The sequence below is a fragment of the Pteropus medius genome, unplaced genomic scaffold (assembly GCF_902729225.1).
Source record: "Pteropus medius unplaced genomic scaffold, Ma_sr-lr_union100, whole genome shotgun sequence".
NCBI classification, from domain to species: domain Eukaryota; kingdom Metazoa; phylum Chordata; class Mammalia; order Chiroptera; family Pteropodidae; genus Pteropus; species Pteropus medius.
The window spans coordinates 709,929-723,979 of NW_024342542.1; the positions used below are offsets into that span (position 1 = coordinate 709,929).

Below are 14,051 nucleotides of genomic sequence, written 5' to 3' on the forward strand. Positions count from 1 at the left end.
ACGGCTTGAGCAACCTGGGCCTGCAGAGGTTACTGTTTACAAGGAATTTTAACTGAATTAGAGGCCTAACTACCATTTAAAAAATGTTTTCAGTTGGGTATGAGTGGTGATCCTGGGTAAGGGTGGTGGCAGGCACAGGCATAATTGTGCAAAGGAGTGGAGGACGGGAAGCCCACAGTACAGGAAGGAACAGCAATAGCACCATCAGGCTCCTCATCTGTGGGAGAGGACAATGAAAACTGCCACCACTTATCAGGTGACTACCATGGGTCATCCTAGGCTTGTTACCAGAAATATCTAGAGATGTTCCCTTGATCAATCATGACAGCTGTTTAGACAGATGATCCCCAGCTATGACACAGAAAAGGGGACTGAGGCCCAGGGGGCCAGTAAGTAGTAGAGCCGAGCCCTCTCTCTTATGGATTGGTATATCCCCAAAGCTTGGGCTGGAAAAGTTTGGGCTGGAAGAGGACTCATCATGATTCTTGGTTCCTAGACATCAAAGTCATTCTAGAAAATGCTGGCATTGCATGAGCAACATCCACGTGTCCTTCATTAGGCCCCAGCTGAACAATCAGCCCTTTCTCTTTCTGTGTGAGCACTTAACTCCTGTAGAATCAGGATATGGGGAAAGTCTGACCACAGTCAAAGACCAGGTCTTTCTGCAGCTGAGATTTCTCTACTGTCCTCAGGACACTGTCTATCAACTCTATTAACCTTTTCCTGCTACGTGATTGTGATGACAAAAACGGTTATCGGGTCATCTCTCTTCTAGAAATAGATTAGTATCTCTGAACCTAGCCATCATTTACAAAAGCACAAAGATTTCACAGTGGAGGGCAACTCCCCACTCACATGCCTGAAAGAAAACTGACTCCTCTCCTGGGACTTCTACACAAGGCTTGGATAGTCACTTTCCAGGAGAACTCTGGGTTGCAGATTTGGGCTATGAGTCATCCAAAACACCTGAAGAATGTTAGTTAACTCATAGAGGGGAAAGGAAAAGAGAGGGAGAAACTAATATGTTCAAATGGAAGATTAAATAAATATATGATGGATTTCATGTTTGGTTTTGTGACATGGTTATCTCAACAGTGCCTGGCACATGTTGGCTCTAGCACAGAAGAAATTGGAGTGTATCTGAGCTGAGACCCTGCAGTGCCCTGTCCAAGGAGTTCTGCTTGGTGACAGACAAGTACCACAAGCACATACCACACAGTTGGACTCTTTCCCACAGATCCTAACGGGAAACAGAAAATGTACCTCAAGGGCACGACAGGCCTTTTTAGCAGTCCACGGTGCCACAGGCTGGCATTTTCAGAGAGAACAGCTCTCTGCCACTTTATGCTGAGTTTTCTAGAGCAAAAGCCAACTTCTCCCAGGACCCCCAGGATCCCAGAAATTGGAGCTCCTCAATTGATTTCAGATCAGGCATCAGAGTTTCTCCCTCACTGGTGCATGTTGCTGGTCCCCCAGCCCAGCTCCCAGGCTCCATTACAGAACTCTTCCCCGACAGACCCTGACCTCTACCTTCTGACCCCTGAGTCTAAGAGGAGAGCCAGGCTCTGAGGGATAGGCCCGCCCCCATGAGCGGCTGTGGACCGCAGCAGGCCCCACTTTTCTTCTGATTCCGAGGAACTGAAAAAACGGAAAGCGTTTTGTGAGGATGGAGGGATGTTAACTCCCCAGGGCGAACGGCGACGAGGAGGGCCCACCGCGCGGGAAAACGGCGGGACCGGGACCGTTGGATTAGCCCCCTCGCCTCTCGCAGCCCAGAGATGCCTCCCCAGCCTTTCGTGCGACTCGTTGCGGAAAATGATCTCACGTTATTTTCGCTCCGTCTCGCCTCAGTGGGAACCACATCAGACTCGTTGTTCCCTAAAGGCACCATGTTGGCCATTGGTGGCGGGGCACCACTTCTGCGCGTGCGCCACGCTGCGACCTCGGGCTCCCAGGTGACGGGGGTACGGAGCGGAAGTGCTCTGCTGACCCCGAGGGCATTGGGATTTCCGCTGCCTGTTCTCCATCCTGCTTTGTCGGTTTCTGGGAGTGAAGTAAGGGGAGGCGGAGTTGAGGATGAGCTTAATGCGGAGCGGCCGAGGGGCTGTGGGCTGATGGGTTTGCGCCCCGAAGGGATGAGTGACAGGGCCGTGGGGGCGAGTGTTGGGGGACGGACTGGCGGGGGCATCAGCTAGTGATTGAGAGACCATTTACTGAGTGCCTAGTAAATGCGAGGCACTGGTTGAGTTTCACATTAGTCTTCATGATAGCCCTGTGAGTAGGTACTAGAATTATATTCATTTTATAGAGAGAGGAAGAAACAGAAAGGTTCAGAAACCTTTAGTCTATAAGCTAAAACCATAGTCACAAAGCGACTAAATCGAAGAATCTTTATTTTTTTTTCATTTTTTATCCGTCTAGCATTTATGTTTTTCTAATGTACCCTAAACTAATTTATCAAGTGTGTTGCTTACTATCTCCCCTGCTAGAATATAGCTCTGCAAGATGGGGGAATTCTGATATTTTTCTTCACTGAATATCTCCAACACGAAGTAGAACAGGCACATAGTAGGCACTCACCTTTTTTATTGAATGAATAAAAGTGGCAGAGCAGGCAGTCAGTTTGGTTCCGGAGCCCAGACTCTTCTCAAGTAAGGCAGTGCTTAGCTCCTGGTCTGGTGAAAATTGAGCTCTTACTAAATGTTGCCTCTTAAAACTAGAATGAGGCACTGTGCCTCCTGATGTCCAGTAAAACATTTAGGTTTTCCTCAACTTCACTCCATCATAGAGATTGCTAATTGCTTTTCCTGTATGGTCATTGTCTTTCCAGGGTCAGCGTGTATAACTGAGACCACTGATCACCAACTTCAGATTCCAGCTTATCTGACCTGGGTTTCCTTAGTCTACAGAAGACCCAGTCTGAGGTCTCAGAAGGAGGTGAGTTCCCCAGGTCAGAGGCAGAGATCTGGTGCTGAAGTGATGGTCCCAGCTGACATGCGTTTGTCCTTGAACCATTTAGTCCTGCCTCCTCAGGAATCAGAGAGCTTCTGTGAGGGAAACTGGAGGATAAGCCTCAGCCCAGAGCCCAGACCCCAGACCCAGATGCTCAGGGCAGAGTGCAGAGGCTCACAGGACAGCAGATCCTACAAGAGCTAGACCTGTAGTGGCCTCTTCCCCTCCCTCTAGCTAAGAGAGATTAAGGCTGGCATGCTGGCTCAATTTCCAGCTATCATGAAGGACTGGGTGACATTGGGCAGTTGGACCCCCATTGAAAGAGAGATGAAAATTACAGACAGATGGAGAGGCACTGCCATGAGGGCAGGAGCTCTGCTTATAGTGCCTGCAAGAGCAGAATTAGGCTGAGAAGGGTCACTACCAGCCTCATAGGGCTTTTTCCTCTGCTGACACACCTGTGTGCTCAGTATTACACTCCCTTCTTTTGCCATTGACTCTTTTAGATTTGAGTCGGTCTCGTGGTATGAACATCTCATCTGCCTCTAGCAGAAATGTTCAATCTTCTCTACCCTGCCTAAAGTACAGAATAGGGCTTTTTTTGTTCATTTTTAGTTTAGTTTGTGTTTTTTCAATTTGTGGAATTTCAGAGTGCTCTGTAGGTGTGTTTTCATCTAGGTCTGCTGCCTCCTTTGGATGCTACTGTAACTGGATCTGAGAACATCACTTGTTAAGCTACAGATGCTGAACCCTGTTGTCCCAGTGCTGCCACAGGGATTGCTACAGTAATAAATTGTTACTCCACACAAAAGCTTTTTGATGAACCTTTCTTTTCAAAACTGCCCAATAAGGAAAAGCATGGCAATCAAATGGAAATTATGGGAAGGAAGGAAGGGATGGTGTGGGAACAAGGTAGTGATGGGCCAGTGAAGGGCGGAGGGTGTGGGGGACAAGATCAGTGGTTTCCGGCTCTATTGGAATTTCCCAGTGCTGGGTTCCTCACCTCCCAGCCCTCTCAGGCCTGGTTTGTCTCCTTTCAAACCACAGCAAGACATCCCTGTCCTCCAGATTTTGCTCAGGGTCTATCACCTGTAGAGCTCAGTGTGACAATCAGTGATTTATAATAATCTTCAATTTTTATTTGACTAGGAATTAATATTCACTGTCAAAATGAGAAAATGCAAATAAAAGAGGAAAGGTGAAATCAGCACTCAAAGGTAACTGTCAACATTTTAATAAAGGCTCTTTTAGACTGTTCTTCTGTAGTATATACATACTGCTTAATGAATAGGGTCACATTGCAGTTGCTTTTTGTAACCTGCTTTTAAACATGTTAAGAAATGAAAAGATTCCATAGCATTTTTAAAGCCCATTTGGTATTCCCATTTTGTGTTTCTTCATTTTTAATGGAATCCCTTTTGCTAGAAGTTTAGTCACTTCCAAATTTTTGAATGGTGGAAACAACTACAGTTAATATCCTTGCAGCTTTGTGCTCATTTATCATTATATTTTTATGATAAATTTCCAGAAATAGAATTATTGAGAGAAAGGAGGTGTGGGGTTAACAGCTTCTGAGTAGATGTTTTAAAACACAAATTATACATCTGTCCAGGAAGCAGGAAAAAAATTCCATGTGCAAAACCCACATGCGTTTAGTGGTGTCTCAAGGAAACAGGCTGGCACTACCAGGCCATGTTTCCAGATCATTCTACCCAGGGTGCAAGAGTGATTATTGTTAGGCTGGTGATGATGATCTCATGGCTGTATGCATTGATCTTGACCCTTCTGATTCTGCCTTTGTAGATCTCCATCCTTTGTCCAGGACAGAACAGAATGGCCATGTCCCAGGTGAGTTCCTCATTTACCCCCTACTTCATTTCTAGTGAGCTTGAGGCAACGTTTGGGAATCAATATTGTAATCTTGAAAAATCTGTTAATCCCCTCTGCTCTGGCTGTTTTCTCATCAACCTGTAATCTACCTCAGATTTCTCCAATCCTTACTTTCCCCTTTGTAAAAAGAATAAGAAAAAGTAAAAAGACAAAGACTTTTGTCATCTACTTCTTTTTCTGGAAAATATACCTCATCTTTTTCTTTTCCTTCTCAGAGAAGATTATTTAAATAAATAGACTCATCTTGCTTTTTCCATTTCTTCACTTTCAGTTCACTTTTTGTTTTTTCATTATATTTAAAATAATGAAAATAAATTCATGTTTAATGTTTCAATATGCATACAAAATAGTAGCCAAAATATCTTCATTTCTTCTCCCACCAGTACCATATTCTTCCTCAGAGATGCCTACTGTTAATAGTTAGGTAATAATGTGGTGTGAATGCATTTACATCACTTTAATTAACTAAAAATAGATACATACGTAATGTTGTGTGTGGTTTTGCACTAATGTCATCCTACTCCCATACCTATCTTGCTTGTCCCACCTGATTATATTGTGGGTGGTGTTCCTCATCAGTACATAAAAATTATTTCATTTCCTAGTTCATGGTTATGGATATATCCTTTAACCTTTTCTCTATTCATGGATACTGAGATTTTTAATTTTCTTTTTCTATTATAAATGGTGCTTCTTGAACGACTTTCCTTGTTTTTGGACTTTCTATGTCTCTATTTGTCCAGTAGTACAGGTATTTGTAGAGAATATACCTGGAAGTTGGAATTTTAAGTCAAAGGTATTCACACTTCAAATTTGCCCTCCCAAATCCTAGACTAATTACTACTTTCACAGAATTTTAAAGACCAGATCATTTCTATGTTCAACTTTTCCTGGCTATTGAATGATGAAAGGAATCGATTCATTTTATGAAGCCACTTAACTTTAAATTTGAAGAAGATAGTACAAAAATGTAAATTATAGACCATTTTAACTTAAGAACATACATGCCAAAATTCTAAAAACATATTCTGAATAGAGCATTTATAAATTGAATTGGGTATTTTTAAAAGTATTTTGTACAAATGGTAAAAAATTCAAACAAAAGCTTTGTTCAACAAAAGGTGAAAAATAATTCTCCCTCTAACCCTGTCCTTGTCTCCATTTTTTAAACATTCTTCTAGAGATCATATATGTATATCTATGTATTTTGATATAAGAATCCAGTTTTCTTTTTATTTCTTGTTATCTATTAGAGCACATTCTGGTCCTTTTATTTCACTGTGTATTCGCTCAATGCCAGATTTTCTCACATCAGCACTCTTGATATTTTAAGCCAGATAATGCTGAATTGTGGAGGGCTTTTGTGTGCATTCGATGATATTTAGCAATATCGCTGACCTTTACCCTCTTAATGTCAGCACTCCCAGCCTACGCCCTTTGTCATGACAGTGAAAGATTTCTACATACATTGCCAAATGTTTCTGGAGGACAAAATCAACCAACGTTGTACCTAATTTATGAAAAAGACTACTTGATATTCCACTGGCTGGAAATACCATTATATATTTACCTTTCTGCTAGGGATGTACATTTAGGATATTGATGTCATTTACAACGTAGCAATAAATATCCATGTACATTTCAGTTTGTGTCCATGTGAGTATGTCTGATCTGGAAGATAACTTTCTAGAGGTGAGAATTCTAGGTCAAAGGCTATGTGTATCTTGAATTTTGACAGCTCAGGACTTCTAAGCCAGGTGGCCCCCTGTTCTTATCAGTGTGGTCATAGTCCCTAGCACCTGAGCTATCATTTGGGAGGAGTGAGAGTAGGGTGTGGGCTGCTCTCAGAACTCCTGCTGGTGACACATGCTGGTCATTGCCCTTCTGCACACTCTGTTTCTTGTCTCATATCTTTCTGCAGAGGTGAGTAAAACTGGTGCCATGCCTACTGGGGCCTTGTGTATGCAAAATGTCTTCTTGAATTTAAGACCACCAAGTGTGGGTATGACAGGATGGGATCCAGAGTGTAAATAGGTGGGTTATTGGAATTCAGGCACTTAGAAATGCGAGTTCTTGTTTGTCATGTCCCCCAAGCCCATCACTCTGGGGTAAAGAGGAATGTGCTGTTGCAGAAATCATTGACCTTCTAGGACGTGTTCATGGACTTTACCTTGGAGGAGTGGCAGCAACTGGACTCCACTCAAAAGAGCCTCTACAGAGACGTCATGCTGGAGAACTACAGCCACCTGGTCTCTGTGGGTGAGGGACTGCTTTACGATGTGACTAGAATACCCCAAATTCTGTCTCTCTGTCTCTCTCTCTCTCTCTCTCTGTCTCTCTCTCTCTCTCTCTCTCTGTCTCTCCTCTCTCTCTCTCTGTCTCTCTCTCTCTCTCTCTCAGCTACTGGATACTCAGGGGTGTCTGAAGCCCTGAATGAGTTCAGGCCTAAGGCTCACTGTCAAGAATTCAAAATTTCATTTGCATCCTGCACAATACATTTGTGCTCTCACCTTTTCTGTGAATGTTTTGCATGAAGAGCAAATAGCTGTACTTATAGGACAGTTACTAAGGCCAGATCATCTTCAGCCTGCAAGGATGGCCCTCAGTTCTGAACTGCCTCCAGCATTAATAACAAAGTCCTGTGTCATTTCACTTCCTCAGGATACCTTGTAGCCAAACCAGATGTGATCTTCAGGTTGGGACAAGTAGAGGCCAGGAAGGCAGATGGAGAACCCGCAACCCAGAGCTGTCCAGGTGAGCACATGCCAGCCTGTCAGGACAGGGGAGAGGGACCCTGTATGGCAGTGAGAGTTTGGCCTCAGGGGTTGTGCCCAAGAGCTCTTAGAGCTCCCAGCCTTGGGAACACAACTCAGGTCTGATGAAACTAGTAGTGGTTCTGATATCCAAAGGATACCCCCACCTACAGCCCCCTTGTTCTTGTTGAGGTTTCTGACAATGTGACCAAGCTGTTCCTTTGATCCATCTCTACCTTATTTATCCTAGTTGGCTAGTGAGAAGTGCCAAGGCTTTTCTTCTGCCTTCTCCTCCCCTTTATGGAAGCTTTTGGGGCTTTCCCCCTATCTTGGGCATTTGCATTTTCATCAGAAGAGAAGCAGATGCAGGTGTGATGTTTCCTCTTTATTTGCTATATGGTGGGGCCTTTAAGTCTGAAACTTGGAGTCTTGTTTTCAACCTACCTGGTTTATTGGTGTTGGTGTAAACAAAAAAAAAAGTTTTCCTAGTGAGCTTCAACTCTACCAGGCCAGGTACCAACATGTCCTTGTCTGCCTTCACATTGTGAATGTCAACCTTAACATAGGCCTCTGTTTCTTATTTTCTCTCAGGCTTTTCCAAAGCTGACTTGATGCCACCTAGTTTCAAATTCCTCCTCTTATCAGTACTTCCTTCCCACTCAACTCTTGTCTTTTGTATTATCTATTTATTCAAAAAAGAAATAATCAGACGAGGACGTTGCTCCATGGTGGCAGGCTTCTGTGAGTGGTATTTCAGTCCTGGGCAGAGCTGCTTTTTACCTTGTTTGTTTTTGTGTTTTTGCTCTGGGTCTCTTATGGAAATTCAGAAACTCTTTAAATGTTAGTCTTCCTCTTTTTCTCTCCCAGGCACAGTGGCCACTCAGTGGGCCCACCCAGAAGTCTGTCTAGAATGCTGCTACTATTCATTGTGATCCATGGACTAGCAGCTTGGGCATGGCCTGGGCTCCATGCAGACTCTTGGGGCCACCTCAGACTGACTGAATCTGCTTTTCAACAGCTGTTAGAGGTTAATGTCAGAGCTCCAGCTATAGTCAGACGCTGGCCCAGGTGAGTCCCAGGTGGTTTCCCCAGAGCTCATACCCAGTAGACAGGGGCACCCTCTCTCAGAGCCTCCCTGTGTGGGCATGCACTCACCTGTAGATTCTCTCAGGGACATTTTGGGTTACAATTTCCTCTTTATTGGTCAGTCATTCCTATATCTGCTGCCTTGTAGAGATTCATCAGGATTTCTGGTCTTTTGATGGCATGTTTTTTCCTACTTCAGATGTTTCCAGGGATTGTAAATGGCTGTGAGTCTCATTCTCATTTCAGTGGTATCCTGAAAGGAGGAAAAACAAACTAGAGGCACAGTCCAGACCAAATTCTCTTGTATAAAAACTGCACGATATTAAAAGTAATGGGGGCTCATGTTAGTGTAGGAGTATGTAACAGTATGGGATACAGAGTAATCCTAGTGCATTTCCAGTCACACCTCCAAGGGCATCCTCTTCTCACAGTTTCTGTTTTTAATTCTGGTGAGCATCTCCCTAAATTCAGAGAATATTCTCACACCTCCATTTCAGGATTTTTCAGTTTTAGCTCCCTTTTATGAAAGATAAGGATTTAGTTCAATTACACATTGGTTTTCTGCTCCCCAGCTCTTTCAAATTTTTGTTAAATATGTATCTTTAGTTTCTTTATTTTGCTGGTTCTTTGTTACACTGAAGAATTTTGGATTTTATCCTAGATAGTGGTGATGGTTTAATTGTTTTTAATCTTAGTTTATCATGTAATAAACCTGGTTAGATTCAGACCACTAGCTTTGTCTCACCTTCTGTGATTGTTGATTCCGATCAGTTCAGTTTTCAAAGTCTTTGCTGTCTTGCTTCAGGTCTGTCTTATGCATGTATCACTCAGGTGTAAGTCTCAGACTTGAGCTATGGTTTAAATCTTAGTTTAGTTCAGTTTTTAAAGCTTTGGTATGATGCTTTGCTTTCCCTTTTATGCACAGCCCTTGGATGAGCTCATGTCTTGTGGAGGTTCTTAGGCCATTGGGACAAAGTCTTGTAAAAAAAGAGTGAGGACAAAAAAGAATCTGATGTATAGGCTGCTTTTCCACTTTTAACTCACTTTCAAAGTCTGCCTGCTTTTGTTTATTTGTTAGAATCCTCAAGTAGTTGCTTTACATATTTTGTCCAGGATTTTTAGTTGCAATAATCAGTAGGAAAGAGAGGCTATAGTAAACATACTCAATTGTGACCAGAAATGAAAACCTCGGTTTCATTTGTTCTTCTTTTATTTTATTATTTTTGTCCTTCTGCTAGTTTGAATTTAATTTTCTCTTTTCCTAGTTTCATAAGGTAGAAACTTAGATCATTAATTTGATAGCTTCTTTTTCTAACATAAGCATTGTGAATGCTATGACTGTCTTTAAGTACTGATTCAGCTGTTTTAACACCTTTATTGTAGTATAATTGACATACAAGAAATTGTACATATTTAAAGTACTCAATTTAATAAGTTTTGACATGTACACACTCATGACTCCATCACCACAATGAAGATAATAAGGTCATAGAAAGAGTCAGGAAGTATTCCCTTCCCTCTTCAGTTCTTTGAAAGAATTTGTGTAAAATTGGTATTATTTCTTCCTAAATGTTTGATAGAATTCCCCAATGAAGTCATCTGGGACTGGAGTTTTCTTTGTGGGAAGGCATTAAACTACAATTTCAATTTCTTTAATAGAAATTGAACAATAGATATTGGGTTATTCAGATTATTCTTGAATGAACTTTGGTAATTTGTGTCTTTCAAGGAGTTCATTCATTTCACCTAAATTGTCAAACTTATTGGCATAATGTTGTTCATAATATGCCCTTATTATCCTTTTTATTTTTGAGAGTCAATGATAGTCTCATTGAGTTTTCAAAAAGTCTGATCACATGTAGTAGGGAAAACTAGGAACTTCATTAAAAGGGAGATCTCGCCCCCAACTAATGTCTGCTTCACTGCTCAGGCTAGAAGTTTTGAGTGGCAAAAGAATCATGCTCAGCTTTTTCTTTCTTTCTTAGTTACCACTTTCCCCTCTCTCTCACCACCCTCTCACTCAACAACTAGGCCATCTTTGGCTCCTTGGGTGGAGCAGTGAGGAAGGAAGGAGATACAGAGGACAAAAATAGTTTGCCCTAACAGATTAAGATGTACTCTGATAGTATTGCCCTCTACATGTGGCAAATTCCAAAGACCAATTCTTCCTGTCCTTGGTACATTTTTGATTTCCTTGGCAATGCCCTAGCTAGGGACTCCTGACTATAATTTCCTCAATGGCAGCAGTACCTCTTTCCAACAAATTGTTCAACATACCTCCTTCTCACTCCCACCCTCCAGCCCCACAATGCACCTCCAATCTCTTTTTACTGAGGTTACCTTGATGCTAATAGAAAGCCATCTTTCTAAGCCCTCTTTCTAGCCCTCTTCATATCCAGAGAGTCCATATCTGGCTTGTGGAGCATGTGTGTGTGTGTGTGTGTGTGTGTGTGTAGTGGTAAGGCCACATACAAGGTAGGGCGGGGCCACAAGACAGCGAGACCTGCACCTTGATCTCTTCACTCCCTGTGCACCTCTTCACTGCTGCCACATTCTGCCTCTGCCTGCCTTTCACTGATAGAGTTTTTCTGGGTGCAAATCAGGTTCCAAGTTCTCTGTGTCCTCCAAACTGTAGTGGACATAAATCAAGTTATATTCTTCAAGTCCTTACTAGATTAAGGGTGAGGCAAACATACTCCTCCCTCCCCTATTGTTGGAGAAAGAAAATGCCACAGCTTTCAAACAGTTCTCTCCAAAGAAATTTTCTTCCTCGGTTTCTTCAAGCTTAATACTCTTCTACTTATAAGGTATATGTTACTGCTGAGGTACATTAAGTGGTTTTGACCTACTCTTTTTAAGTCCTGCAAAGGTCTCTGAATGGGGGAAGCACTTGGTAGTATTTTATTACCAGCCTTTAAAAAGAAGAGTGGGGTTTTTTAAACTTATTTTTATCTTGTGATGCTGTACATGGGTTCTAATATCATGTTAAACCAATTCCATAAGAGCATGGATTGCAGCTAGGTGGATAGATACAGCCTCCTGACATAGCTGAAAATTCAAGTTTTGAATAGGAAGTATCTATGTTAAAATGCAAAGCTCTGTAACTTTAATGCACCAAAATTGATGGTACAGACAATGCATGGTTTAGACTGCCCAGTAGAACTTTCTGCAATTATGTCAATGTTCACCATGTATGTAAACTTGTAGTATGGGCACACTCTTTACATTTTGGTAATCTGGTGTGAATTGGTACATTATTATAATTTTCATTTCCTTGATTACTAGTAAAGGATTTATTATTTTATATGATATCGACTATGTGGATTTTTTCTTCTGTGGCTTGCCTGTTCATATCCTTTATTCATGTTTTTTGTTGGGGTGTTTGTCTTTTTTATTGGTTTATATGGATTCTTTACATATTCTAGATTTCAATTTGGTATGTAGTCAATATCTTAGTCTTGGTTATTGATGATGTTTTTTGAGTAGAAGTTTTAATTGTAATGTAATCAGATTTACTTATTTTTTAGTTTGCGCTTTTTGTATAATTTTAAGTAATTCTTTTCTGGCTGACCTCATAAAGATGTTTTAATATAATTTTCTTCTAAAAATTGTAACTTTTACTTTTCATTTTCTTAAAATCTACCTAGACTTTATTTTTATACAACTTATGAGGAAGGGAACTATTAGTTCACCTTTTTTCCCATGTGAACATCCACCTGTACCATGTCATGTATTGAACCCTTTCCAAAAAGGTGTATGTCATTTCAGGCAGAGGTCAAGTTTTATATATGTGTGAGTCTGTTCCTAGGTTCTCTATTTTGTCCCGTTGGTCTGTTTGTCCCTTTGCCATTATCATGCTTTTATAACTGTATTCTAATGGGTTGAAATGTATAAAGCACTTAAAACAGTGTCTGGCAGTAATGCTATATAAATGTCAACTGTTATACCAATCTTATTGTTATTAACATTATTAATAGCTGGTAGGATGAATCCCCCTTATCTCTTTTGACTCTTTGGTCTCTCATATAGATATTTTTGGATTAGTTTGTCAAGTTCCATAGAAACTCTGCTTTGGGATTCCAATTGCAATTGCATTGTATTTGAGAAGAGTTGGAAGTAGGTTCAGGGTTGGCATCATTTTACTATTGAATTTTCCTATCAGTGAACTCTTACTCAGCTTTTCTCTTCCATCATTTAGTAATATTTTCAACTATTCTTCAGGAAGTGCTTGCACATTTTTTGTTAAATTTATTCCTAGATACCTTATACTTATTATTTGCAATCGTGTTTGGGATCTTTTTTCCTATTGCATGTTCTAACAGGTTAATCCTAGTGTATGAGAATGCTAACAATATTTATTCAACTTGTGTACAGAAACCTTTCTGATGCTTTTATTCATACTAATTAGATTTTCTTGAGTGTTCTGTGTAAACAGTTATCTTCATAAAAACAATTTTGTATTTTCCTTTCCAATTATACCTTTTAATTCTTTTTTAAAAATCTCATTGTATTTGTCAAGGCCTATACAGTATTGAATAGATGCAGTGATAGCAAGTTCCTTGTTCGTTTCTGATTTTAATGGAAATAATGATGAGGACAATGATAGTAATGTAATGATGGGCAATATATGAGTGCTTGCTATGTGCCACAAATGCACTGTTCTGTATGCTTTGTACATATTACAGAGCTTAATCCTCCAAATGACCCTGTAGAGTTGGTTATCTTCATTTTATAGATGAGAAAACTGAGGCACAGAGCGATTATGTAGCTTCTAAAACTTTCAGCATTAAGCATATTTGCTGTGGTATTTTGAAAGATACCTTTCATCAAATGCTCCTTCTATATTCCTAGTTTGCTAAGAATTTTTTTAAAAAATCATGAATGAATGTTGTTTTTTCTTAAATGCTTATTTTCTGCATTTATTGAGAAAATGTTTTTGCATTTTTCCCTATTAATTTGGTGGATTATATTAATAGATTTTCTGATATTGAACTGTTCTTGCATTCCTGCACTAAACTCTATTTAGTTGTGCAGCATTTTTTAAATTAATTGAATTCACTTTACTTGTAATTAATTTAAGAGTTTTGCATTAATAATCAGAAGTGAGATAGAGCTTAGGTCTTCTTTCCTTGTATTGTCCTCTTATTTTGGTATTCAGGTTTATACTAGCTGTATAAAATAGATTGGGTACTTTTCCTTCTTTTTTTCTAGTTTGTGAAACTGGATTGACTGAAATTTACCTGTTTTTGAGAGTTTGATAGCAATCATCTACAAAAACATCTGGATAGGGTGGCCTATTTTAAGGCAAGACTTTTGATTACATTACAGAGTAAATTTTATACTTTTTAAAATAATTTCTAATTTATTCAC

At 40.4% G+C, this 14,051-nt stretch overlaps 1 protein-coding gene across 1 annotated transcript in view; it reads left to right on the forward strand.

The window, feature by feature from the left end:
• The first annotated feature begins 1,932 nt into the window (after positions 1-1,932).
• ZNF674 (zinc finger protein 674) overlaps positions 1,933-14,051 on the forward strand; it is a 21,713-nt gene continuing 9,594 nt past the window's right edge. The window contains 6 exon segments of the mRNA XM_039866393.1: positions 1,933-2,054; positions 2,831-2,937; positions 4,102-4,169; positions 4,756-4,800; positions 6,993-7,101; positions 7,504-7,596. Of these exon segments, the coding sequence (XP_039722327.1) occupies positions 4,786-4,800; positions 6,993-7,101; positions 7,504-7,596 (217 nt within the window). The 5' untranslated portion in view covers positions 1,933-2,054; positions 2,831-2,937; positions 4,102-4,169; positions 4,756-4,785.